Raw genomic sequence first — 24,385 nt, 5'->3', positions numbered from 1 at the left:
TGGCATTTTTTTTAAGGGAAGCTTGCACCCCCTTGTGGCCTCTGTATTATTTAGAACCAAAAGGGGGCTTGCCCAGGGTCACATTCAAGCTAGGGCCGCCCCTGCATGATGTTTACTGACCTAAGCAGTTCAAAACTAAATATGGTATTACTTTCTTTCATTGTTTGTGAATAATATTACTAAGCCATCTATGTTCTGACATTTTTTGCAAACGCTGTAGAAAAAAACTCTGATTACTGCTGAGGTGGAGAATGTAATACAGGCATATTTGAACATGCTGGCAGCCAACGACTCAAAGTGTGCATGTAAATCAAGTTAAGCCACTGTAGCCAGTATGCGAGGTAAATCAAGGCTGACCGACGGGAAGCCGAGTACATTCGTTGCAGAAGGTCAGCGCTTAAGGACATCATAACATCCTCCTGCATATCACACATCCACACTGACATAAACAGACAGTCAAATTTTTTGTGAGCATCCCTTACGGAAATGTTATCTATGCATGCTTGCAAATTATGCAGCGACTGCAACTTCCTTGTTTTGATATTTGTGCGTGTTCTTTTGATTTTTCTTTCAACTCTAAAAGGATTGTTTGAAAGAGATAAAGAGATCATAAGCCCTCTTTGATCATAATCATATGAAGTACAAGAAAGAAGGAAAGAAAACGATGGGTCGTTGATCATGTTTTTGAAAAATGTATGTAGAAAAAAAAACGTGAAGGCAGGGTATTTCTCTAAATCTAATAATCCCATTATGATCACAATGAAAAAAAGCCTCTCTGCCAAAGCAGGCAGCATTGACGCAAGCATGTGTTGACGTCAGCAGCTGCAGTAGAAGAGGGAGGTAGGGTGGGAGAGAAAGAGAGAGAGAGAGAGAGAGAGAGAGAAATAGAGAGAGGGGTGTTTGCATATAGAAAATACCACCAAACACCGGCGTCAGCGAATAAAAGCCCTTACAATTAAAGTGAGCGTGCAAAGAAGTAGCAACAATTGAATTTGTTATTAGAAATAATAAAACACAAAAGTCCCCCTGAGCTCAAATGTGCAGCTTTGGGCGTTACACTGTAAATGTAATCCAGATGTGAGGAAAGGAATATGATCTAGTGACCCTCATGGTGTGTTCATGAATAAATCAGGATGTGGGAGAATTGAGAGGAGGAGGGGGGGGGGGGGGAGTAGTGGCGTATGTGTGTCTGTGTGCGCAAGTGCGTGCGTGTGTGTGCTCAACTGGTGGCATCCATCTGTGACTTTTTGGGAAGGGAGAGACAATGTGTAGTGTTTGGTTGTCACTGCCTGTCTTTTAAACAATTGGAACAGCCACACATGCGCAGAAACCTTCCTTGGATGTTATTGTTCTCATTATTTTGAATCATTTGTATTCCCCAGGCTGTCAAAGCTGAGACATGCAGGTAATTTGGATTTTGCGCTATATCAAGGTTACAGTTACATATTTTCATTCTTGGATTAGTTGCTGTGTAGCCCGCAAGTGAAACAAAAGGCTATTCCTAGATGGTCTTCATTACACAATGCATGCTGGGTCCATTAATGTCATTGTCACGCGTGGATTAGTGTTTTTCGTTGACCACAAAGCTTGGTGGGAATTATGGATCACTAAAAGAGAAGGTAGAGTATCCCGCGCGCACTACACGCTATGAGTTCACCAAATTTACGCACACGCGTTCACCTATATACATGTGGACAAGTGCAATTGACGGGAATCGATCGCTTGTTTCATGCATGTCAAGGGTCAAATCTTTTCCGTTGAGCGAAAACTCCAGCGAGGTATCCAAGAGTTGTCAGTTGTGCGTCATACACGCACGATGAGATAGATCGTCTGACGTCGCCGTGAGCCATTCGCTCAAAAAAATAAATCAATCCGTGGAACGTTTTCAAATGAGAATCGATCGTTTCAAAGCTAGAGCGGGCACCAGTGAAGAAACCCAGCTTTACGCGTACGTGGCGAAACAAGGCACCATGCCAATCTCGTGCGTAAATTCACATTTGATCGTCTCACATTGTAATCCGCCGCACACGTGAGGGACAAATCGCTTCATATTTTTCCTTCGCGTGGACCGACGCGGCCACATACTGAACCCGATCGCAACAAAGTGAGCAGGCTGGCTGGATTACGTGCACAGAGGACTCTTGGAAGGACGCACGCACGCACGCACGCACGCACACGCGTTTGAATGAGCGCGCGTCACCCCTCTTGTCACCCCACGCAGACTGTTCCACGTGTTGTATATCCCGCCGGTTGACAAAGGCGCCCCAAATTGTCCAACACACATCAGCGGGGGGATTCTGTCACGTCCAGCAAATGTCGAAGAAACGGAAAAGTCTTGACGATTTGGGATTCGAGGAGTCTTCCCTGCAAGGATGCAGTGATCAAGGTAGGAAAGACAATTTCTTCAGGCTTTGTTCACTTGGGTTAGAAGAGTGAATCGCGCATTTAATCATGCCTCTCGCTATTTTTTTTTTTAAATCTCAATCTTGTGTGTGGCTGCGGATTATTTCCTATAATCTCTCATCTGTCAAATCACATTTGATGTGTCTAGATTTGGAGTGTTGTAGATTGTTGGAGAGTAGGTGTTGTGTGGATGCATAAACAAGGAAGTAGTTAAATGACTTTGACAAAGTGGGAAACAATTCATTCTGTCCTTTGTGGTTGACTTTTAAATTGTTCAAATCTATAATGTTCGAGAGAAATAACAAAGTGAATGACTTTGTCTTGGATTTAAAACTGTCCATCGTAAAACCTTCATTGAGTGTACAGACAATAGAGTCTAAATCAGGGATTCTCAACTGGTGGGTTGGGAGCCAAAAGTGGGTCGAAGATTCATGGGTGGGCCGTGAGCAGGTAGTAAAAGTTCCGAGGGTTTATGGTTGGTTGTTTTATGACGGTGACGACAGACAACATTTCATTGTTTTATATTTTTATGATTTCATAGCTACTGTAATTACGACTACCATGTTAAGTGTAGGTTAGTGATTGACTTAGCATTTATGTACATACTTGTAGAAGCATACAATAGACTTTCCTAATCAAAGTTGGCCATGTGAAAGATTTGTTTGTCTATATATGTTCTGTGATTGACTGACAAGTAAAAAAAAAAAAAAGTTGTACTGAGCAGCCAGACATTTTCCTACGTCACAAGAAGGTCACTTATCAATTCTGTTGTTGTAATGATGTTTTCCTCTTTGCCATTATTGGTGGCAGTGACAAAACACTCACTGTGCTGACAGATTTGATATCATATGACACATGAGAAATATTTGGTTGAATTTCAAACTATGTGACTGTATGAACACAGCAGACATGTCCACCATGCATGAATCCAAATAGCCCCACCCCTTTGACAAAAATCTTATTGATGAGAAAAGATGTTTTCTGAGACCCATTTAAACCCTTTTTGGCCCTAAATGTTCAATAAATACATTTCCACATGCATGTTATCGTAAAATGTGTTCCTGAATCTTTGACAATTATTTCAACACTCGCAAATCTATAAATCTTGACAAATATTTCCCCAATTCTCAAGTTTGACTGTTGTGTGCAAGAAGTTCCCTGCTTGACAATAACATCCATTCTCCGTTTTTGTGCCCTGGAGGCATGTCATTTCCTCACAATACTAGCACACTATGCTGAATTGGGGTGGGGGGGGGGTGATGTCACAAGTCATGTTCGTACAGGCCAGACAGAACATTTACATCAGTACGTGTGAAACTCATCTAGTGGTGTCGAACTGCGCAATGCAAAACAACCAACTAGAGGATGTTGATGTAGTACTCGAGTATTATTATTGTACACTTACCGGCACTTGTTTATCCAATCCATTGGATTAAAATCACACCATTGCAAAGATGTCACTCAGTTGAAAACAAAATGCTGTTGTGCCCTGTATTTGTCATTTATTCTACTTCCTGGTTCATGGATGACAACAATAGACGTAATGAACATCAATCAGGACGTCAAAACGTCATTTAATATTCGTCGGTATCTGGGACGGCTCCGGGATTTTTTTTTTTCCTCTCCTGGGACTGAAGAGGCTTGACCAATTGAAGGCTACAATATATTTTAAAATATAAAATGAAATGCTGGAGGTGCTTTGCTGTGGCTACACAGTTAGTCTATCACATGTTCTGTGGCATTTGCGTCACAAATTTTGGGTTTTCTGGGCCCACACCCAAGTGAGAGTTTCCTCTGGCTAACACAGACGGAGAATACGGGCACTTCCTTACCACGACTGTGCCTGACATCTGTGACCACTCAAGGGGTGCACGCCTACTCAATATGTTACTATCTTGCATTTCAGAAGCCTGCACATTGGCCACAACGGCATTTTGTCGTCTGGTTTGATACAGCCTAAATTTTGACTCATGGCTTAAGAGACAAAAGAGCACGTAAAGTCATTCATCATCATTCTCATCCCACATTGACCCCTGTGGCCCCTATGGCTTGCTTATCAGTGATTATCATTGAGACGCTTAGGATTTGCAGATAATCTGCATTTGTACTCTTACATTTTCAGTAATTTATTGACATAAACAATTTCAAACCCGAATGTGCAATTTCAAACAGACTTCAATTCAAGTATTCAAGCATAAAAAAAGTGTCTCCTGTTTAAGAGGAACGAGTTTTGCTCCTTTCATATTATATATTTGGAAAGTGATTGGCTTGGAGAGACAGTGGTCGTGGTGTAACTTGCTGGTTATTATTGAGCTGTTGGAAAACAGAGCAATTGCTCAAATGTCGTTTCTGTATCATACCTGTCACATTTAATGAAACTGCTGACCTTTCATAACCTGTATTCTCATCGAATGCCTCAATCACTTGATCCACGATAGACACTAGGTGGCGCCAAAGTATAAAAAAAAGAGCAACATGAGGGAAAGGCACCACTAATATTTTAGGAGGGAGCCAGTCCAACTCCTGAAAAACGCCACAAAACAAGATCATTTATAATAAATGCATCTTGTAAATAAATAAATAAATAAATAAATAAATACATACATACATACATAAATAAATAACTTTTTTTCTGTATGAGAGAGTGAGCATTTTAACACACCTTGATCAATGATTTACAATTTTAAAGTAGAAGGCGTCATTGTCTTGAATTACTGCCAACACGTGTCTCAAATGATAGTACGTCTATCTGTCTGTCTGTCTGTCTTATCTGTCTGTCTATCACTCTACTCTACATACCTATGTAATTTGAGAATAAAGAAGACATATGCTTTTCATCGTACAAATAATACGGCATGAGATGCATGGCGAGTGTGTGTATCCATGTGTTATCGGTAAACAAGCGGCGCTGACGTCTGGCTATTCCTCTTATTTGGCCGACACACTGACAAGCCGAGACGTCAGCTCCCATATTTCTCACCTATGATTCATACTCACTTTATTTGGCTTGTGATGAGGGCCGCGGCAGGCAGCCGACTTGCACTCGTCTTCTGATCCACTCCCTCGGTTGTTGGCACTTGACATCCTGAAGGTCTTGCTATCTTTTCTCTTCAAGGCCTCTGATGAACTTTTATCACAATGCTGAGATTAGTGGTCCTTTTCAGGCTCTTTCTAATAAATTCTCTACGTCACTCTCTGGGCTTCTTCCACAGAGCAACACAAACATTTGGTAGGCTACAATAATACGAGCTATCAGATATCAATCTGTTTATGTTTTAATTTCGTTCAACTCAACTCGTAACTCATTGATTGTAAAATTGAACACGAATCCTTGAAGCTAAATTCTTCATCAAAAGAGAAAGTGATTTAAGTAGAATTAGAATAAGGGTGTGGAAAAATGAACAGTTGTATGAAAAAGCTTATGATTGTTGCAGTAAATAGCAAATAAGTCTCATTGCATCTTCTTAGATGGATGGACGGACAGATGGATATTTTATTGATCCCGAGGGGAAATTCAGTTGCCAGCAGTATCCACACTCAAGAGTGTGCACATAAGAGAGGTTAAAGAACAGATATGCAGTAGTTACATAAATTGATGCAAAATATTCTGAATTAAAAGAATAATCAATAAGAGTAGAGTTAATTTTAGTCTTAGTGTCTCCATATGTGAGTTAAGCAGACACCTGACGCAATCACTTGACATACATACACGACCTCTTTGTGAGACGAAACCCTTGACATCACATCTCCTGTCGTGGGGTCATTGCTTTAATTTTGGCTAGTTTGAACAATCAAAATGATGGGACGAGCTCCTTTCAAGCCCCTTAGACTCGGAGCGTGCGTGTGTGAGTCTGTCTGTGTGGTTAGTGGTTTGAAAAGGGCTGCCACATGTCTCGCGTGTTTGCGTGATCACGTTTAAAAAAAAAAAAAAAAAAACGGTTTTTCATCTCACACGCCACTTGAAGTTATATTGTGTTAGCAGCACAAATCTACACATATGCTAATGAGCACCGGTGGGCACTCATGTTTGTTCTTATTGAAGATACACACACACACACACACACACACACACACACACACACACACACACACACACACACACACACACACACACACACACACTTCATATTGCAGTTTTACAAGATTGGACAGTGAAGCGTTTGCTGTGGCCTAGTGACGTCAGCAAAAGCAAACGAACGCTTGTGAACCACACGCTCGTCATCATTGTAGTCTTCCTCTCCAATTACACATGCAAAAATCTAGGTCACAATTGAGCGCCAATAGAAATGGGAAGGATTTGTAATAGCGGGAGACGCATGAGTGTGTGTATGAAATTAATTTTCTACATTGGTATATTACAATCAGAATTAGGGATGGGATTTTAATGGGAGAATCTCCCTCTGAATATTCGGAACTCCCGTTTCCATACAAGTGTTGTGTGGAGTAGATTAATGCAGTGTAATCAAGATCAAATTTCAATAGCTCATGTCATGTTTTTCATCATTGACTGCAAAATGTCTTAGACCATCAGAACCTTTGCTGGTTGAAGCATTTCAACGATCACTTCCAAACAACTCATCCGATTATTGACAAAATATGGAACGATTATTCAGAATTACCCAATTAGCTTATTTAAATAGTACAAATACAATAGTTGGTGACGTACTGACGTAAGAAAAGATTTGTCATGCGTTCATTATTAGTTTACTGTAAGTGGTTACAGATGCATAATACATATGGATTGCATCTAAAGTTCCCAAAATTGCTTCCCTCTAGTCTAATAGTCTTAATAGATCATTATGCATCATCGTCATGGAGTGTACAGGACTGCGTATTGACATTGTAGGCCATTGGACATCAACATCATTCAATTAGATCAATGAAATCAATCAAAAATTGTGCTTGCTACCATATCAAATAAAGCGCTCATTGCTTTAACACTATTTAGATAATTAAAAAAAAAAAATGTTGACTTGGACCTGCAAATTATGATCATGATTTCATCATGTTGAAACAATTGCCTCAGTCAAAACATGTTCAATAAAAGATTATTAGTGTCTGGACATTATTCTCAAACCAGCGAGCTGCATCTAGAGGGGTGGCAAAATAGCTTGCAATAAATTACAATTTTGTACATTTCATACCTACCAGCGCACCAGGCCAACAATAAAGCTAAACCAAATATTCCAATCTACCTTGACTTACCTACCTTGCTTGACAAATCACATAAATCTGACACCTCTGCATGAGTGAATATGCAAGTTGCTTTTTGAAAAATAGGCCATGACAGGGTTGGAAAAGTCACTAAATATAGCGAGCAAATGACTGTGGTTTTTGTATATTAGCTCTTCTCTGTTTGCACTCGCAGCCATGTTGTTAGTGGAAGCGTTGCACGTGAGCTAGTTAACCGTAGTATGACAAAAATAAATTATGACGACACCACCTTTAAAATACAGTTTAAAATACTGAACTGTCAATTTAAATGTCAGCTTCTTTCATTTAAAAAAAAAAAACCATTTAATTAACTATACTGCTTATATTTTACTGTGTAGCCAGGACAGATATGTGGATATAGCTTTTAGTACGGTAGGGTATGCTGATATAACCTTTTTCCTCTATTTGAAACAAACCATTCCCCTATATGGTAGTGCCGCAAAACACATTAAAAAAAAAAGCCACATACATCTGTGGATTTAATCGATGCTCACTGAACTGTCACGAAACTTGCTGAAGCCTTGTATGACATCACACACTTTCTCTATGGCCTAGTTTGCCCCTTTTATTTTTTTTTACAAAATGACAAGAGTAATTGAAATTTAGATTGCCATATGAAAATATATACAGTACTAGAAAAAAAAGCTACTCTGTACTGAGGTCATTAAAAAGTCTAGTGTGTGTGTGTGTGTGTGTATTGTGCATATATTCCGTTTTACATCATGTGTGCATGTGTGCGACACAGTGAGGCGGGCATAATTAGTGCCAGCTCTGTGACGTAGACAACGTGTGGCCCAAATGGCCGCTGTGAGTGGCGGTAACAGCATCTCCTGCTCTAGCCCGCCAGCCTCCGTCTCTGACTTCATTTCCTCCCGCTCTGACGCAGATGCCCCCCACCACCAACCCCACCACCACCCCTCCGTCTAACTTAACACACACATATGCACAACCCTGCCTCCCCCACCCCCAGCATCCATCTCTCATCATGTATTTTTTTTCTCACTCAGTTAAACGTCCTTTTTTTTTTTTTTTTTTTTATTCATACGCTAAGCCTCGTGCTGCAGTGCTCCACATACCTGTGTGATGTATTCTGTCTATGCAAGCTTTGACTCATCCTTTCAAATTGCAACCACATTCTCATTTCTAATTGTGTTCGTAGAATAGTGGACGAACCATCTTTTTGAGTTTAAAAAAAAAAAAAAGAATCGTAATACTTCACAAACATATTTGAGCTCTTCAAAAATTTAAGGAAGCTTTTTTTTCCCGTCTAACCTGAATATGCGTCACATTGTGTTAGTGTACATTAAGTTTGTGTTACACAACAAGACTTTATAAGTTCAAGGAGATACAAACTGGAGAAGATAATGCCCAACTAATGCAGTACGACACCACTAAATTCAGAATCCAATGTATGGCATCATGCGTCATGATACAGGAAATAGTATTTGAGAGAGGATGTATCAACCCCACACCAAAGTTAGCCACCGTTATCCTCCTCAGGTTGCCATAAAAGGCAACCCTTCACTTGATCAGCCCGTTTCCTCTTGACGTGCCTGCGGTGCCTGTACCTCTTCTTCAAGTCATGTTAGTTAGATGCATCATGAACAGCAATCTGAATGTCGAGCATCTAAGACACAAATAACAATGAAATTCTTTGGGGTGAAAGTAATTTCAAATTCTTTTTCAAAATTGACCTTGAAAATAATATGTGTAAACGATAACAAACCTTTTTGTCTTGAATTCATACTTAATGAAGTCCAACTGAGAAAATGCATGCAAACAGCGAACCTCACAACTGTCCGACAGTCGAGCTACTGTTTTGCAATATACGTGATCGTAAAATAAACATAAACCAAATTCTCTGCATTATGATTCCAAGTAATTCTCCCTGTTTTCATCATATTTGTCAATGTCAAGCTTGTTTAATTTTGAAATTCTAGCAACATCATAGGCTAAATTGTTGTGCTCATGTGTGCATTCTGGCTCGAGGACTGTTACGTAATGTCAGGCTGTAAATGACAGCAGGGTGAAGTGTAAAACGAATGCCTCTCAAGTCCTAATGGCGACTTTGCTGTAAAATCCAAACAAAGATGTTGAGAACTCCGGATTATAAACAAAGATGTCATCTTTTCTCTGGGGGGGGGGGCTATGCATCTCCTTTGGGTGTGTTCATTTACTCCAGTCTTGACAGTCCCTCTTACAAGGCACCTACTTTAATGATGTGCTCTGATTTGTATTTCCATTAACCCAAATGATGTACTTATCTCACATTTGTCCTAATGGATCACGGTGCACGGTGACGTCCATTGACGTCACAGTGAGATGATCCGCAATGCAGTCGCATGCAAATGTATCCACGCTGGGCTTCTCCTTCTTCTCCTTCTTCTTCTTCTTTAACGAATGCATTTTCAGACAAATAAAGGACCGAACGTAAGCGTGATCTGCCGCTTGGTTGTGGAAGCTAGTTACGAGCCAAGCTGTGAAGATGTGCATAGCTCCCTCCAGCCCCCCAGGGACCCTGTATTTTCATGGGCCTGCCTCTGACGTCAATGCGCCGGCTGTCCTGTGGATTGTCAGAACAGACTATTCAGTTGGGGGGGAGGGGACTGCAAGTCACTGTGCTGTGTGTGCATGTGTGTTCTGCATGTGATGTGTGAGAGTGTGCCTCTGTAAATGTGACTATGCACCTCTGTCTGTGTGTGTGTTCATGTTTCTATACCGGCATGTGATCTGTAAATGTTTCACTCACACCTCAAGCCTGTGTGCACCCGTCCGTCCGTCTATGCAGTGCACAAAACAAACGCCTAGATTTCCTTGAATTGGAAATATACTGAAGTGGATAAGGTCGGTAATAAAGGGGTCGGGGGGGCAAATGTGAGTGTGTGAACAAGCGCTCATGTCTGCAGATGCCCGGAGACAGAGGTTGCCGTTATCAGGAGGATGTTTGTTCAAAAACAGCCAAGAGGGCCGAATGTTTCATCATGGCCGCCAACCGCTTTGAGTCAGATGCTGATCCCGCTGTGGACACGAGCGCCGCTATGATCTTAGGAGCTACTCTAGACATGTGACAGACAGACAGACAAACGAACATACTGTGGCTAGATGATGTACACGTACAATATATTACTGTATAACTCCATACTCATGTACTAACTTGCTCATATGAGAATCGTGGCTAAAAACGGCTCTACTAGGAGGCCAGATAAAGAGTTGCGGCCTTCCTTGTGATCTCCCGCATTTCCCTTTAGGTTGTTTATCCAGAACCAGTCACGAAGGTTTCACTTTGAATTGATCACTTCTACAACAAATCCCGGAACATTCGAATTTCCCCATCACAAGTGGAGCTACCTTTAGAACAGTGCAGCTGGCTACTCTCGTGGCCCTTACGGGGGACTGTTGGTGACCCCTGCTTTACGTAATCCAATATTAAATCATGCAATACTTTTATTGTATGATTCACTATTAGTGCAGCATTCGGCCAACTATCATGATGATGTCACGAAAGGTTTCTGCAGTAATCGATATTAACTGTCGGTAGAAAATCGGCGACTTTACAATGTCAAACAGGTGCTGTGGAACTCAATGTTCTCATAATATATATAGAATCTCCCCAGCAAGGAGGAAATCTTCTACACAACTGTACTACACTTGCCGTGTTATTTACCAAAAGAAGTATTGATCAGTGAATAATACACGCAAATGAAGGTTATTATAAAATGTGCTTGTAAGCAAAAGAAAATTAGTGGGGGTTGTATTGTTTTTGTTTTTCTTTGCATGGCACATCAGAATTTTTATGCCCAGGAGGAAACTAATATCATCGAAGTACCAGAATAGAAATGGGTATAATAATCAATGAATCCATTTGAGTGGTTCTGCATATATTAAAAGACCAACTTGAGGTGAAACTGTAGCTCGTCTCTGTTTCCATTGGAATAATCAGTGGGGGTCCTGGCGTGGCGTCCAAAATGAAAAGCGCTCACTCCCTATCTGCTCGGCATTCAAAGATGTGCACTTGACTTATTAGCACTGAGTGCGCCACCTCAGCAGCTCGCCAGAGTTGTCAGGCAACATGATCCAGCATAAACCCTCTGTGCCGCAGCGCTATATTCTGATCATATCGAGAGTCAGAGAGGAAGGTGTGGGAGTGGCGGCGGGTTACGTCAGCCTGTGCGCTATCAATCACCGGCATTCCTACACTCTCCAGCAGCTGGTCCATTCAGAGGTCACGTACTGTAGAATATAATGAATTCTCTCTGACGCATTCTGCCGCTTTTCTCTTCTACCGAGTGAAGAAGTGGATAAAGGTACAAGCAACTGGCTGTGACTTTTTCATTTAAGTGTGACCGAAACATCAAATATTAATTGTGCGTTCAGGTAAAAAAAAAAAAAAGAAGATCTCCAATATTTTAACTGACTCAACTAAGTGGCCCAGTCTGCTATTACCCTGGCAAGCCATATCAAGTAACAAAGTGGGAGTTCCTCAGTTTTGGACCATGGAATACCATCTTGATGTCATAGCTTAAGACAGCGTGAACGCTGACCTGGGTGGTGCAAAAATCCTGGATGAAGGTGTGTGATGGATAAGATGAGTGCGCATGTGCACAAGTCATTGTGAAAAAGGCCCACAAGTTTCTATAGCAAGGGCGACTATTGTCTGTGTGCTGCTGAAGGATGGAATAAAGCCTTCAGTTTAATGAGCGTGACAACATTTGCCCTGGACGACAGAGTTGAAGGTTATGACAGAGAAGATAACAACTAGAAAATTGGGGAAGCGTAATATTTATGAGTTCATAGAAACAAAATAGCTTTTGAAGGGCAATTTTGGTCGCCGTAAAATACACACGTTGGTGTTGTTCTCGATAAAGTTTGTGTGTGGTCAGGGAAAATGAACTAAACGACTCCAAAAATTTGATTAGCCACAGTCAATGATTTAGCACGTGGGGCAAGTACTTTTTTACGCACATGGCCAAGTCTCTTTGAATATTTCTTTTTGTTCCATAATAACAAAATGCATTTTTTAAAGTTAACTCCGGAGCTTTGTTACATTTATTTGATGAGCTTAAACATCAAAATGGGAAAACAATTTTAAAGCGTATGAATTTGAGAAAAGGGAAAATACTTTTTCACGACACTTAAATGACTTGATCTTTAAATTGAGTTTGTGGTTGTGGGCAACTGGATTCTATTCATGCACACTAAATGAACGTACAACAGTGATGGGAGTTGCACAAGTCTTATAGTGACGCTGTAAGAGACAAACAAATGATATTCACGTCACACAAGAGAACTTTGCGTAATCTCTTGATAGATAAGAGACAAAAAAAGACCTTGGTATATTGAATATTTAGTCTAATGCGCCACACACTCTCATGCCAACCACTAAATGTCTCATACAGCCCAAAACTGAATTTACACTGCAAGTCACCTGACTGACGCTCACCTGTTGGTTTAAATGAGTGTTACCTTTTTATTTATTATTTTTGGAGCTGGGGTAGTCTTTCACTGTAATCTACATATAGAGCAAATATTTTTAATATGATTATTGGTGTTGTTTGGATATATCTCGCTGATTGCTGTATTTTGATGGCATTACAGGGTATCTGACATCTGTCCATTTATGCGCCAGAACATGAAAACTCCACTAGTCAAATTGAAACCCCAAACATCTCCACTGTGAGGCAGATGCGCAAACCATTTGGCAACCGTGTTGCTCTGAGCTAGAGGTGCATATGTCCAATAATTTGGGTAGCTTTTTAAAAATGATATCAATCATCTCAACCACCAATTTTGCACCGTCAAGTCTGAATATCTATCACTTATTCTCTGGATTTAATTAGCCAACTTAATGCAACACCAACAAAATGTTGCTTCGTCAGTAACTCCAAGAAAGAAATGCGCATATGTCGTTTTATTGTGAAACCAAATAATCGGAAAACGTTCGCTTGTGGCTGACTTGACACCGCACGCTCTTTCTCTCTTCCCTTCTCCGCGTGCGCGAGTGTGTGTGAGCGCTTCTGCGTGCGTGTGCGCGTATTTGACTGCGCTCGCTTCCTCCGCCGTCGCCCCTGTTTGCCCAGTCTTCTGCTGCACATCCACGGCGGAACTAGACGCCGAGGAGGCGGACGGACTGGAGCTACACCTCGGCCAGCGGTGCTGGGTGGAGGTGCGGTGGCGGCGGTGGTGGGGGGCAGCACACGACCCTCCTTGCCCTTCCCAAAATTGAGGACCCATCGTGTCCTGGAGTAGTTTTATTTTTTTCCCCCTTTTTCCTCTTTAGAAAAAAATAATAAAATCACAATATATGTTCTTGTTGTTGGGTTAGCGCACTTTTCTCCGCGGCTCATCTCTTAGTTTGCGCTCATTGTCCGTCATGGAAGATGGTCCGTCTTCGACAAGCTGTTTCAGAAGGTTAACGGACTGCTTCCTGGGTGCAAGTAGGTACACTTTTATATATAAGATATCTTCTGTCAAATGATAACGATGATGCCCAATACTTGGAGCGGAGCGCGCAGCAACAGTTCCGTGCGAACGCTTCGGCATTTTGACGTCTTGTCTCCCTCATGTGAGCCCACTTAAGTTTATGAATGACACATTGATGGCTCCTCCACGGGTGGGGACCTGGAAGCAGCCTCATTCGCTGCTTGTGGAGTGTGTGCGGTCCGGTTTAATAAAACATGCAGCGTGTTGGTTGTGAGTCACGCTGAGGACCAAGCATGGCTCCAACCAAGCAATCAACAAATGCAACAATTATTTACAACCCATTTCAGGATATGCCTTCATGATCATATTTCGTGTACAATATTGAAAGAAATTTAGCCTTTAAATTCAGAGCTGGCCCACAGACCCCTTGGGACAGAAGAAATATGCAATATTGGGGCCCTGTCAATAATAATTGTTACTGAACGTTCATACATCTAACTATAAAGATATTGCAGAAGTGTAGTAGACTGTAAATGTGTCATCAGGTTTATTATGTTTGGTTTAGAAAAAAACGCAACAAGCAACAATTCAGTGCAAGAACAGAAATGATCATTCCTGTTCTTGCACTGAATGGTTGCCTTCGAGTGCTTACAAAAAGGTAAATTGCTTGGATTCGTAAAATAACTTAACACCCATAATAAAGTATTACATACTGTAATATTGGTACTGCAAATACCAAATAAAAATACCCATAAAGAAGTATTAAATACTGTAATACAATGTAATACAAATACCTAAATAATGATGTGAAAGAGAAAAGTGGAACAAAGTGGGGGACAGGAAGGGGGTGAAAATGCTTTAAAAAAATATAATAATATAATATTGAATTATTAGTTCTGAAAAATATGCAAAAACACACCAAAGCTTTCGTAAATAAAAAAATAAAAAAATACCTGATTACAAAAATATTTTTTATTACTTCTTAAGTACTTTAGCCTCTTTTGACTGTTGATTGTAATAAAATAAAAAAATACCTGATTACAAAAACATTTTTTATTACTTCTTAAGTACTTCAGCCTCTTTTGACTGTTGATTGTTCCTGAGTGGCCACAGAACCCACCTAACAGGTGCTTAGTTCACTCTTTATAAATTATCAATGATAATAATGCATTTAATTTACATACCGCTTTCTGGACACTCAAAAAGATGCTTTAAAAATTAATGTAACCTTTTATATGCGAACCAAATATAGCAACTATAAATATGTTATTTAACAACCCCAGAATGTAATGGGAAAATATTTTCCTGGTAAAATTAGTGCCATTTGGCTATTATCTTGTGTAACTTGTGTAAGTTTCTTGAAAGTCACCAATTTCCCTGCTCAGACACACACTCATTTACACAGAGTGAATGAAATGAAATAGAATGAAAGCAACTGTCTTTGAGTTTCTATTATATGTCGTTCTGCAGTACAGTCTCGCGCAAGGATAATGTTGTGTTTGAGTATTTGCGATTATCTTGCACGCATTCTATCACGCCACTTGAGATATTGCGTCAGTGAGTCCGGTGACCTTTTAGGGAATGTGCATTTCTTGGAATATGAGTGATGTCAAACAACACATGCGAAAACGTAATTGAATACTAGAATACTATATATATGTATGTATATACGTATATATATATATATATATATATATATATATATATATATATATATATATATATACACGTATATACATACATATATATTGGGTACATGGTCACATGACACATACTATACAATTAAGACAATATGGCAGAATGAAGCTAGAATCCTTCCTCAAAAACAACTAAGACAAAGAACATTAGGGAAGAGTTGGAAAAAATTTTTTTACAAAGAGTAGACAAATATACCAGCGCTACTAATAAGTTGAGAGGAAGTGCTATCCAAATAGCGAGGAAAGAATAGAGCAAGGAGGATTACCAGGAAATCAACAGAACGTTCTGGGGAGAACAAAGTACACCCAAAAAATAAATAATGGAAGGATAATACAAGATGGGAGTGAAACAGAATAAGGAACAATCAGGGATCTTCCTGATATGGCTGCACAGTTTAAAATTGGAAGTTTATCTCCTAGGTACCCATCTCCTGGCTCGATTTTGCGCGACTGAGGGGGAACCATGAAAAAACACATTTTGTTTTATTTACTGCCACCTTCTCATTGGTCAGTCACTGCACCTTTTTGAATGTCTACACTTTGTCATAGTAGTCCATATAATCAGATAGCTTGAAGAGTAGGTGCATGTGAAGTCACATATGAAAATTTTAATTGATAAATATTCTAAATTGTTCGTCCGGTGACTAAAAAGTTGACAGATCACGCCGGGCGGAAACCCAGAAAGAAACCCACGTCACTGAGAGAGGAATAGTATGTGCTGATGGGATTGATTGGGATCAGATTATTTTATCTTCTTTGGACAGTGTTTTATAGCTCCAAATTCTTGACATCATCTGGCCTGAACAAGGTTAAATTGCATTGTAACGTCACTTCCAAAATCTCATTAGCAATGCCTTACCCTGCTGCTATGAGGTCATCCTGTGGCACACTGGTATAAATGCAAAGTCACTGTTAGCTCAAATGGAAAAACGTAAAAATCTTTGGCCAAGATTTTCTTTGCTCATATATCACATTGTAAAAATATATAAACACGTAGGAAAGGTAAAGCTATTAGGAATGATGTTACATGGTGTCCCATTTCTGTCAATCTATTTTGTTTTTTTATTTTCCCAATTGTTCCTACTGGCGAAGACGTGTCTATGATCATTATAGCATTTACAAAACAACAAATCTAGAAGTTGTGACGTGGGTCTTGCATAGTAGCAAGTGTACATCAGAATAATTTTTTTTTTGAGTGGGCGAGTAAAAATATACATACTTTACATTTGCCAATGACTAAAACGATGCTTCTCTGTGTATTTGCTATAGTGTTATGAGTTTGTTTACATTCAATACCTTTAGGGGGAGCCCTGGAGCAAGACCTTTTTAAATACACAAGAAGCCAAAGCAAATAAGCCTGAGATGCAGTTTGATACCTTTTATGTCCAAATGTTTGGCGCACTGGATCAGCGCCAGGGCTCACAGTATTAGTGACAAAACAGATGACATTCTCCTCAAGGCATTCTCCATCCATTGACCCCTCTATCAGCTGGTGGAAGTTTTGCTATCTGAGGGGATGGGAAAAGGCCACAGACGGATAGATTCCCTTCCAACTTGTCCTCATGTTGGAGCTCATTGAAAAACGTGATACAGGAGAAGACACGGGATCTGAGTTCTGTGGTTCTCATTAGCAGCTTCCCATCAGTTCAACATCAGTCCAGATGTGCGATGACGAACGTGACCCCATCGTTGATGGAGCTCTGGGAAGCGGTGGAGGTAGTGGGAGGGGGGGTTGTGGTGCAGCAGCATTTACATCACTCTGAAGCATTATGATTGGTGCCATGCTTAGAAATCTCATCAAATGAAGCAAGTTGATATGTAATTATCTTGCTAAACACTCATTTTCATGCAGCCAGTGCAAGCTTGACTCTCGCTCAATGCCACGTTTGTAATCACCTGTGGTTGACAGGCGATCAGTCCAGGAGGGTTGTCCGTTGTCAGCTGGCTTTGACTCAACTTTTTTTTCTGTAACCCTGAACAGAATGAGAGGTATAGAACATGGATGCACTGCAGTGTAATCACAGAGTTGAAAGGTGAGGTACCTCTTGAATATGTGTCTGTAGCGTGTCACTGCTTGCCCGTGAGCACACACCAAGATGTCTTATCTACATCTCAGTTTGCCATTTACAGCCCTCACCCTTTACATGTAATGACCTCGGCCAAAGAAGTGGAAATAATGCAAATTACATTTCCATGGAGATCCTCCCTCTCTCTCTCTCTCTCTCTCTCTCTCTCTCTCTCTCTCTCTCTCTCTCTCTCTCTCTCTCTCTCTCTCTCTCTCTCTCTCTCTCTCTCTCTCTCTCTCTCTCTCTCTCTCTCTCTCTCTCTCTCTCTCTCTCTCTCTCTCTCTCTCTCTCTCTCTCTCTCTCTCTCTCTCTCTCTCTCTCTCTCTCTCTCTCTCTCTCTCTCTCTCTCTCTCTCTCTCTCTCTCTCTCTCTCTCTCTCTCTCTCTCTCTCTCTCTCTCTCTCTCTGTCTCTCTTCATTTTTTCAATATTTGTTTTCAATTAGGAATTTCACCTTTTCCCTTTCTTCACTTCAATCTCTCCAACCTCAACCTTTTTTTGTTTTGGATAATCTATCTTCCAGGAGACATGTCTATTTGATACAAGTAGCAAGGATGTTGGTTGTATGAGTGCTTACACATGTCGCAAAACTTGACATTTGTATCTATAATTCATGAAAAGACAACACCAATTTGTATACATTGACGTTATGTCCCACCCCTAATCAAAAAGCGTGATGTTCATCTATTTAATCTGCCACCTTTGAACTGTCTCGTATTGATTTAGCAGTGTAGGTCAGGACACACTGCAGAGGAGGACAAGAAGTATGTGTGTGCACTCACCTGTATTTGCCCACACATGCACACACTCTCCTCTCCTCCCGCCTTGATGAATAAATGAGGTGAAAAGTGGAATCAAAGCTTATTCATCGTCACTCTCGGTGCCCACTGAATGGCTGTGTTGCGCCCCTCTCACACAGAAGATAAGATAAGAACCACATGCTCTTCAAACCTCCTGGCAAGGGAGTCCCAGGCGGAGCTGCTGACGCACGCACCCTGCATCGAGCCCGCCAGTCCCCACCCCTCACACATCCTCTCCCTTCCTGCCTCAGACTCTTGTCATGAAAAGTGAAAAGTAGTACCCTGGCAGCTTGCCCTTGACTCTGTGCCAGGCAGAGTAAGCTTTAATAGAAGCAGTCCTTTCCCCTTTTTGCTCATTTTTCACGAGTGTGTCATAGAGGAGAAACATGTTGCCCACTAAAAATCAGCTAGACTTATGACATGACCACTTGACATCATCTGACCAGAGCATTAAATGCACAAGCTCACTTAACATGCTTCTTCTGCACGGCTCACTAAGGTCATGTCCGGGTCACCTCGACTCATATCTTAAAAAATAACATCTATTTGCTTCATAGATAGCAGCATTTGATTACTATGGTCAATAAAAGAAACCCAATTTGTTGTGGGTGTCGTTTTGTCAAACAGCAACAATTGGCTTGTGAGTGACATATCTGACCTAGCTGCCACACTACTGTTGATGCCACAGTTCCATATTGTTCCCGTGTCAAATTGTTCTCCTCCATGTCATGTAATTCTCAACAGATTCAATTGAGCATTATTATGACTTCTTCACGTCATTGAAGGACTTTCACTTTTGTAAAATTATCCATGGTTAAGATGGAAAAGTCATTTACTGTGGATTCTTTAGTTGGCGTGTCATGTAATTAATTACAGATCAACCTTGGCTTTTGTCACCTATGTAGTATTTGCTTGTCATGGCTGGAACGTCCATCTGCATGATGGTCCTAGCAGCCCTCAATGGAAGCACATTAACAAGCAGTACCAAATTGAGCAGGTACTGTGCAGCTGAAAAGGAAATTCAAGTTACTCGAGGTTTTCGTGCCACCTGTTGCTTCGGCATTCTATCGACATGTGGGCAGAGATTTGGAAAAGGCTTTGGTGCGCCATTTTCCATGATCCTCCACTGGATAGATTACATTCTGTGACCTTCTTACCAACATGGATTTTTTCACTTCCTTCCTCATTTTCTTCATTCCGTCACATCACCGAGCCAGGCGACCACCATTGTTAGGGAGGGTCCCACGCAAGCTTCAGCTGAGCTGAGAAGCTTCCCGCACTAAAATCTCCTCATAACAGGACATTCTATACCGACACATAGCTCACAATATTTTTCACCTCACTGGCAGTGCAACAGTAGACTTGACTGATCTTTTTAACTCAGAGTCAACCACCCAAAAGTTTGTTTAGACGTCTGAGTGGGAATTGTTGTGTCTATGTTTTACTAAGATTTTTAGATCCTTTGCCTCGTGAGTAATTTGATGTTTAGTCTTGCTAATATACAAACAGTTCCTGAATGCGAATAGCACGTTTCTTTTGAATGTAATCGTAGAGTTAGGTTTAGGGTGGAGGGAGCTTTGTCTCATCCTGTATCTGGCCAGGAATTATACAGCAAAAAATCCAGCCCAATGTGGATGTTGTCATAGCACCAAGATGGACATCTTCTGCGTCGTGTATCAGTTTAAAGCTTTGCCATCTTAAGTCTGTGACTGAGATTTCATTCCTTTTATTCTAATGAATCTAGCAGCCTTGCAACAGTAATAAAAACACAGAAAGTCAAATATGTTGCTCAAGAGTACAGTAGAGAACATTCCCATGCAATCCCAATTATTGTTCTTCACAAAGGCTGTGTGGCTAGAGAAATAAGGCCTTGCTTCATAGCACTTTTCTTTTTTTCCTGCAAGTCTCTAAAGGAGCTTCATATAAAAGAAATGTGGCGTCAAATAGACCCTGGGGCTTTGTCTTCTTGTGTGAAAGTGTAACAGGTCAGATGTCATCAAGCAGTTCGCCATTTTCCAGTCCTGATTGAGAAGAGGGAGGGGGGGGGGTTAATATAGCAGAAGGATGTTGGATTTATTAATAAATTACATTGCTGCTAGGTGTCTTGCTTTAGAATCACTATAGAAGAGAAAGTCTGCAAAATACTTAATGAAAACACTTCCCTGTCCTCTCGTATAAAGCCAGCCCTTACCTAATTGAGTAAAAAGCCTCTAGTCTGGGATTGTACCTGGAAAAAACCCACTGTTTGGCCAAATCTCTGCACACAATTTTCATCCACTCACGCCACAATGAAGCCAAATATTGTTGATTGATTGCAAGACTTTTCATGCTTAATTTTTGAAATCCAGACAGACTGTGACTCGTTTGGCCTTCCCTTTCCCAGTGTCAGGGTGTGGCGTGTTGTCGTCCAGATAAGTATTACGTAACAATACCTCACTGCATGAACTCAGGCTTCAGCTTTTACACAGGAAGCAAAAGTCTGAGTCAAGCACCACATCTCTGCCAAATGGGCTCGACTCACCCGTGAACATGCAGCGCAACAAGCTGCTGACCGCCAAAACATGACTCGAAGGGTACTGCGAATCAGTCAAAATACTTCAGAACTCAGGTATTTTTTTGGGGGGGTGAATGTTATACTCATTATACTAGCCATACTTAAAAATCAGGGAAGGGTCTGCTTTGGGACGTTCTTGGTTCATGGTGTAATGGTGAACAGTTAGATATCATGGATGCATAATCATGCCTTAATCAATTTGTTTTTAATAATAGTCATATGCTTGCTCTGTCCTTTTTCTATGGCTCATTTTAATGCTTCTCTCCTGGGAAGTCTGGAAGCTGTTGATTGTTGTTGCAATCGAGTCCAATTTTGAAAACAATACAAGTGTCACTCGAACCAGTTCCCTCATTTTTTTATTCAAGACATAGATGTTTTTTACGGGTGCACAAAATGAGCCGTGCATGAACAAAACCAACACAATGCATGAACTCATAACAATATACATACTGGCATATCAGAATTTACACAATAAATCAGGTTTGTTCGGACCTCCTCAGTGGAGGCTCTGAAGAACCCCTGAGACCGAACCACTGTTCTAAATCAATATTGCTGCGTTGGATTGGTAGGCTGACTCCAGAATTGTTGCTCCTGAATGTTCATTTCTCTATCCAGCCTCAGATAATTTGGCAGTACGAGCAACCGGCCTCACAACTGTAGGCCAAGTGTGCCACACCAGTTCATGACCTCCAAACCCAGCATCTTCACAGCACACCACATAGCATAATGCATCACAAAAAGTAGATATGCAGGTTAATTATTCATTATTTTAGTCATCAATAGATGGCTTTGGTTATTTTGAAGATTATGTCGACAAGCTTTTCTTCAAAGACAGATTTGACTTTTTGCTCATGTTGAAAGAATCAAAACACATCGATTAGCCTTACTTTGTCATCATACTGCTTGACCTGCACACATCCCCCCCAAAATACACCGTCACGTTGAAGTAAACACTCTCTAGAGGATCAGTTCCACAGCTGAACGTCCTCCAAAAGAAACATCCCGTTCTCATCCTGTTAACATTTGCTAAAAACGACAGAGCTTAGCTATTTTTTAGGGAAATGAAAGCATGTACGCGTCATCACGTTTTAAAGTGCAAGATCACTCATGACATGGCTGTCACTAAGTCTTGTGGAAATATGTTTTGTTCATTCAAATATCTATCATCTATTGACCTATGATAAAGATGTCTGGATAAATTCAAAGACCATCTTTGTTTTTGTTTTTATTTTAAATACATCTTTAAGTGCTGCTTATGACAGCACTTTTACTTGTGTTCCAAATTGCCCAAATGTTTCAGCAATGCTGTGCTCCCGTTTCTGTCTATAGCAGCTGTCCCCCCCCCTGCCCCCCTCCCAAGTTGCTTTGATTTATTAAGCCATATTCCGACGATTTGCGTCAGAGCTGGCCAGGAGTTTCATGAGGCCTTGCACTTCTGAAACCTGGTGTCTCGTGTCTGGACAATGTCAGACTGCAAAGCAACATCCTGCACCCTCCGAAGCCTCCTTACCTCTACCTTCCATTTCCTTATTTGCCTGCTAATGCACGACCCGTGTGTCCTTGACACACGCATATGTTTATTTCTGTGTTTGAGCTAATATTTAGTTCTTATTAAAAGACAGTCACTGATATGTAGGGGTACAGTCATGTGACTTTGGTGCGTGATGGTATGACCAACCAACCAAAAGGGTAGATAAAAAAAACACCTGACCTTAATATGTCTTTTTATTGTAATGAGAGCAAGACTTTGTGGTTTTCTGTTTTAGAATGATTTTCCTCAGTTTGATAAAATATTAGTTCCATGTCATGGAGCGCATTTTTATAAATACAATCATATATTGTACAATATACATTTCATTACTACACAATCATTTCCGAGGGTATAAGAACTTGAAGTTATTCTTCTATGTATTACGGGTAAAAATTTGACGTGATGTCCTATCCGGTACTTGGATGACCTCAACACATTGGTTTCTCTCATGAACAGAATCAGCGAGCAGACGCCAGTGGCGCATACAAAACAAATTCCCCTCACCAATAATCTGGCAAAAGGCTTTTTCCCTGACAACAAAGACAGTAAACAGCAGCACTTAGCGACCTCTCAAGAACCTAATTGCCTATTAAGCACTATCGAGTCCTCCTTTATTCTGCTGCCTCTGTTGGGGGCTCCCATCCCTCGAGACGCAGCTTGACTGTAAACATAAGATGAGCATGAGCCCGCTTAAGGTGCTCCCATGCTTACCTAACTCGAACAGCATGTCACATGTTGTCACACAACTTATTTTGTCCTCCTATATCTTGTTTTCCCTCAGAGCTTCCCGAAAACCTTTTTTTTTTCTCCCCCACATCTCCCTGCATTAGTTATTCATGAACAAAGCTGTGCAGTAATTGAGTTAAAACAGTCTTTTGCTTCTGTGCTTCTCAGGCTTGACAGATGAGAAAGTGAAGGCCTACCTCTCTCTGCACCCGCAGATGCTGGATGACTTTGTGCTGGAGAGTGTGAGCGCCGAGACGTTGGACAGATGGTTGAAGAGGAAGACCAGCAGCAGGCCTGCAGGTATAACCACTGACACACACACACATTCAAACTTTTCGGCATCACTCTGACATCATGACTGGATCTGCTCATTTCAGTTGATCATAACTTCTGTCATGTGTTCCTTTGGTTTCATGTTTTAAGCATACATGCGCCAGAATGAGTCATGCATAAATCAGGCTGCCTTAAAATTCCATGTAACATTTAGTTTGCTTAACCCCTCCCTCCCTAAAGGACATGTTTTAATGTAACGTACAACTGACTGATACAACCCAAAAAAAAAAAAATCAAAGAGGAACTCAACCCCAGATGTTAAAACGTCCTGTTTTAACGTAAATGCACATATCTTCTTTACCTGATGCTGCTTAATTAAATACACAAAATATTTATTCTAAATAAATGCAATTTAAATACTGCATCTAATCGCCACAGCATCTCCGGCCGAATGGAGTTGTGGCCATAAAGTGGTCAGTGCCTGTTGTGGCGGCAAGCCCTGAACTGGTTGGTGAAAAACTGGAGGCTGCCCTTTGTGACTTCTGTTCATAACCTATATGGATAGAATATCTTGGCACAGCCGAAGCATTTAAAATCCCATTAAAAAATCTGAATACAGAACTGTGATGTCTGTAGTAAATGTTTTTCATGATCATAGTGCTTCATCATAGTCATTTCTGGAGTGTGTCTTTCTGTTTTTCTG

At 40.8% G+C, this 24,385-nt stretch overlaps 1 protein-coding gene across 6 annotated transcripts in view; it reads left to right on the top strand.

The window, feature by feature from the left end:
- Positions 1-1,254: 1,254 nt before the first annotated feature.
- pde10a (phosphodiesterase 10A) overlaps positions 1,255-24,385 on the top strand; it is a 38,512-nt gene continuing 15,381 nt past the window's right edge. Inside the window, exons 1-3 of one of the 6 annotated variants that reach the window (XM_085922409.1) lie at positions 1,255-1,405; positions 2,222-2,386; positions 23,578-23,709. In XM_085922409.1, the coding sequence (XP_085778535.1) occupies positions 2,314-2,386; positions 23,578-23,709 (205 nt within the window). In that variant the 5' untranslated portion in view covers positions 1,255-1,405; positions 2,222-2,313. Of the gene's footprint in view, positions 1,406-1,599; positions 2,387-13,728; positions 14,052-23,577; positions 23,710-24,385 lie in introns of those variants that run through there. The other 5 variants (XM_085922411.1, XM_085922412.1, XM_085922410.1 and 2 more) reach the window with 5 other exon arrangements.

This window comes from Syngnathus leptorhynchus, chromosome 10 (genome assembly GCF_054491065.1).
Source record: "Syngnathus leptorhynchus isolate UIUO chromosome 10, UIUO_Slep, whole genome shotgun sequence".
NCBI lineage: Eukaryota > Metazoa > Chordata > Actinopteri > Syngnathiformes > Syngnathidae > Syngnathus > Syngnathus leptorhynchus.
This window is presented reverse-complemented; position numbering and strand designations above follow the sequence as displayed.